Source organism: Panicum virgatum, chromosome 1N (assembly GCF_016808335.1).
Source record: "Panicum virgatum strain AP13 chromosome 1N, P.virgatum_v5, whole genome shotgun sequence".
NCBI lineage: Eukaryota > Viridiplantae > Streptophyta > Magnoliopsida > Poales > Poaceae > Panicum > Panicum virgatum.
In genome coordinates, this window is record NC_053145.1 from 64,362,948 (window position 1) to 64,366,904 (window position 3,957).

General features: G+C 55.7%; 1 protein-coding gene across 1 annotated transcript; it reads right to left on the reverse strand.

Moving 5' to 3' along the window:
* Positions 1-1,390: 1,390 nt before the first annotated feature.
* LOC120657441 (putative RING-H2 finger protein ATL49) lies at positions 1,391-3,565 on the reverse strand. Its single transcript, XM_039935744.1, has one exon. It carries the CDS (start codon positions 3,075-3,077, stop codon positions 1,581-1,583), a length of 1,497 nt encoding a protein of 498 aa, XP_039791678.1. The 5' UTR covers positions 3,078-3,565; the 3' UTR covers positions 1,391-1,580.
* Between the last annotated feature and the right edge of the window lie 392 nt (positions 3,566-3,957).

Consider the following 3,957-nt stretch of genomic DNA (forward strand, 5'->3'; position numbering starts at 1 on the left):
CAGCGATTACGTGCGTCTGACCTCTTTTGCAGCGCGCGGCACACTTTGCATTAACCACCTCTTTGCTCGTCAGAAAGTGGAATAAACAAAGAGAGATGCCACGCAGAGTTTTTTTTTTTGCGGGGTGGGGTTGTGAGGGTACACTCCTGGGTCCTCCAAGGCGCATTAACTGTTGGAACAGCCTGTAATCTGAAGGAGACCACCGTTCCGTTGCCAGCACTGGACAGTGTAATGGAGGAACAGCTCACCAACGTCCAGAACCTAGGGATGGTGACAAGCAGAGGCGGAGCCTCTCATAGGCCAAACTGGGCTCCGGCGCCCCCCCCCCCCCCCCACCCACCAGACAAAATCTCCATTGAATGAACAGTAAATTTGATACTGTTCATTGATTTAATCTCTCAATTACCGAAGGCCGGCCCCCCTGATTGGTTGGTCAGGCTCCGCCACTGGTGACAAGGAGGACATCTCCTTCCATCCAGTGTCTGTTACTAGTAGAGCAGCTGGACCAGTCTCCTTGACCCCATTTGCATTTCCATTCCAACACATGCGTGGCACCATCACCTGAATTAATCCTGACTGAACCTCTACTTCTTTTTTCTGAAGAAAAAACTAGTTATATCTGAACTTCACATTGCCAGTACTACCTCATACATACAATACAACACGTCATATTTGCAATGCATGTTGTAACTGCAAGTTGTACTGACAGTAGCTGACAGAGTTGATCAAAATTCAAAAAGGATCTGAATTTTATGAATGAAATATTCAAGTTCTAGGGTTCATCACATCAGTGGCGAGGAAAAGGGTGAGGTAGTATATACTAGCAGCAGAAGAAAAGAATCTTTGTTGAGCGGAGCCGAGCGTCCTTTACAGGTCAGGTTAAGATGCCACCTTCCTAAACTCGACAGCACGCCTGCGTTGCAGCTTCTGAAAAGGAGAAAGCCCTCCTGCCAGAGTTCCAGATACAAGCAGGAGCAAACAAAGGAGCACGCCGTGTGGTGCGCGCAGCATGGCACGGCACGGCACGCTCATCACATGCCCGTCACCGGGAACCAGACGAGCCGGGCGATCGGATGCGTGGATCCAACCAAACGCCCTTTCCATGCGCGGGCAGCAGCTCCTTTCGCCGCCCCGGACTCGCATCCATCGAGATCAGTCTGGTTTCTGAATTTCTGAGCAGCAAGCGGAAGATCAGAAGATAAACAATCGGCACTGTCCCCAAAGTATTCTTAGTTGCATTTAACATCAGGAAACGGAATTCTTGAGGACATTTAAATGGTTGTTTCGATAGCAGCTGAAGATTATCTGTGGATTTGTTCTGTTTGCACGAATGGTTTTGCAGTTCAGTTCATTGCTGCTCATCATTCGTCAGTTGCTTTCAGATGAGTTCTGATCGGGAATGGCACCTCATTGCTGAAAGCCTGACACGAAGCTGGACCCGAATACACAAGCGAAAGAAAGAATTCTTCAGAGCCTTTTGGGTTTTACAAATTTCTAGCTATTGCAATCGCTACTCGCTACCACCAATCCGCCAAAGAACACAAAGAAAGAGGGAAATAATTTCCTTTTTTTTTCTCTCTTCAGGTATCCTGATCGGGAACAGCTCCGACTCTGCTCTGTTGCCGGCCTCCGACGACCCAGAGCAGGGTCCTCCTCGCGAACGATGGCCTCTCCTCGGCGACCGACGACACCACACTGTTGCCGCCGCAGCTCCCAGCCTCGACGTCCCAGTCTGCCTCGCTCCCGCTCTTCTTGTTCTTGCCTTCTTCCTCGTCCTTGCTCACCGGCCACCGGAACGACACCGCGCGCCTCTCGCCGGCCGCTTCCGGGTCCTTCTTGGACGACGGCACCATCCAAATCTTGGACACGGAGAAGCTGTCCTTGGTGAGCCTCGCCATAGCCGTGTCCGACTCCGACTGCTGCTGCTGCTGCTGGACCATTGCTGTGAATGGGAGGCGGAGCGATGTCTCCCCGCGCTTGGACGCGCCGAACTCGCACTCCGAAATGGCACCGCGGCGGCGCGACTTGGACACCGCGGGCTTCTTCTTGGGCGGCTTGATCGCCACGCGGAGCGAGGCGCGCTCGTCCATGACGTACTCGTAGGACCCCATGGAGTGGCACCTTCTTTGCCCGATACCGGCCTCGGCATTGGCGTCGCCATTGCCGTCGCTGCTGGTGCCGGCCCCATCGCCGTCGTTGGCGGTGGCATTCGCATTGCCGTTACCTTCCACGCACATAAACTTTCCCAGCTTCACCTCGACCACCTCCTCTGCTCCGTCCTGCGCCAAAGCGAGACCGCTCGGCTGGCCGTCGGCGGCGTCGGTGGCCCGCGTCGCCGACGCGCCCATATCGCGGGAGCTCTCTGACTCGAGCACCATGACGACGGGGCTGCACGTCGGCGAGAGCTCGGCGAGGAGGCTCCGGCGGCAGAGCGGGCACGTGGAGTGCGAGAGCAGCCATGTGTCGATGCACTCTAGGTGGAACGCGTGGCTGCACTTGGGCAGCAGCCGGAGCTGGTCGTCGGGCGAGAACTCGCACAGGCAGACGGCGCAGTCGAACGGGTCCTTGCCCTCGGCTTGGCCGGCGGCGCCGACGACGTTGCGGTAGAGGAACACCGGGAGCGCGTCGATGAAGGCCTGGTCGACGCCGGCGTCGTGCAGGTGGAACAGCTGCTGCAGCTGGCCCTGGAACGCCGTGACGCTCTCCGCGTCCTCCCGCGTGCGGCGGCGGCGGCGCAGCCGCAGCAGGTGGCGCACGAGCAGGTGCAGCAGGCCGCAGACGAAGAAGACGATCGCCAGGATGGCCACGATGAAGAGGATGCTCGGGCTTATCTTGGCCTCCACGTTGTCGAGCGCCGACGGCTGGGGCTGCGGCGGCGACGGCGGAGGCATCAGCCACGACGAGTTGCCGCCGCTCATCGCAGCCTGGATCAATCTCACGGAGCCAGGGGAAAGGAAACCGCTAAACCGCCGTGGATCCAAGGAGCAGCTCTGCTTTATGACCAACCCAAAAAAGGACGGAATGGGATTGAATGGAATGAAATCTTTTCGGAGAGAGAGATCAAAATTGTTGCGCATGGCATGTGCTAGGAGTTGGGGGAGGATCTTGGCGTGGCCATTTTGGAAATCCTGCCCTGGAATTCTTGGATCTTTTGTGAGGACTGAGGACTGAGGAGCAGGTGGCCGATGGCGATGCAACAAAAGAAAAAGCTAGAAGTACCTGCAGTTGCTAGTTTGCAAGGGAGGTAAGCTTTGCGTGAGAAGCAGAGCGGAATAGTAAATTGCAAGGAGGATTAGCCTCACGCCCTCACGCATGGGTTAGCTAGAAAGAAAAAGGCAGCGGCATTAGGTGTGGTGTGGGTTAGCAGAACGGCGGCCTCTGCCAGAGGACACGCGAGTGTGAGTCACTCCGGTGAGGTCACCGGGAAGGTGGCGGCGACGGATCAGTGGATGCAGCATTAGAAAAGCAAGAAAAGTTCTTTAGAAAAAAGAACAAATCGGTGGTGTCGCGGTGACGCTGCTGATGTAGTGATGTCCGTTGATGTGTTGAGGTCTTGCCTGGTCCGTGGTCTCTCTCTCTCTCTCTCTTTCTCGATCGCCTCTCCCTTTCTTGCTGGTTTTGTCGGTTGTTTTTCTTGATGGATCGAGTCCCCTTGAGCTGGAGTAGTATTGTAATCGCATTGACTTTTGCAGGGATTAACAATGACGTGAGCGGTTCCCGTTCTGCCCCGTCGCGTGCCCGCTTCTCGTGTACTACTACATGTCCCGCACTGCGTTTCTGGCTTCTGGAGGAGAGAACGGCGCCGGCGGCGATTGCTATTGGCTACTAGCACCGTGGCGTCCTTCTCTTGCACCTGGGTTGCATTGACCTGGCTCAATGACCTGCAGCGGCTGCTCTACCGGTACATCAACATCAGATTCATTTCGAATGATGTATTGATGTCGAGTCACGAGACGG

Coding starts and splice junctions, on each gene's coding strand:
- LOC120657441 (XM_039935744.1), bottom strand. CDS start 3,077: ATGCGCAACAATTTTGATCTCTCTCTCCGAAAAGATTTCATTCCATTC.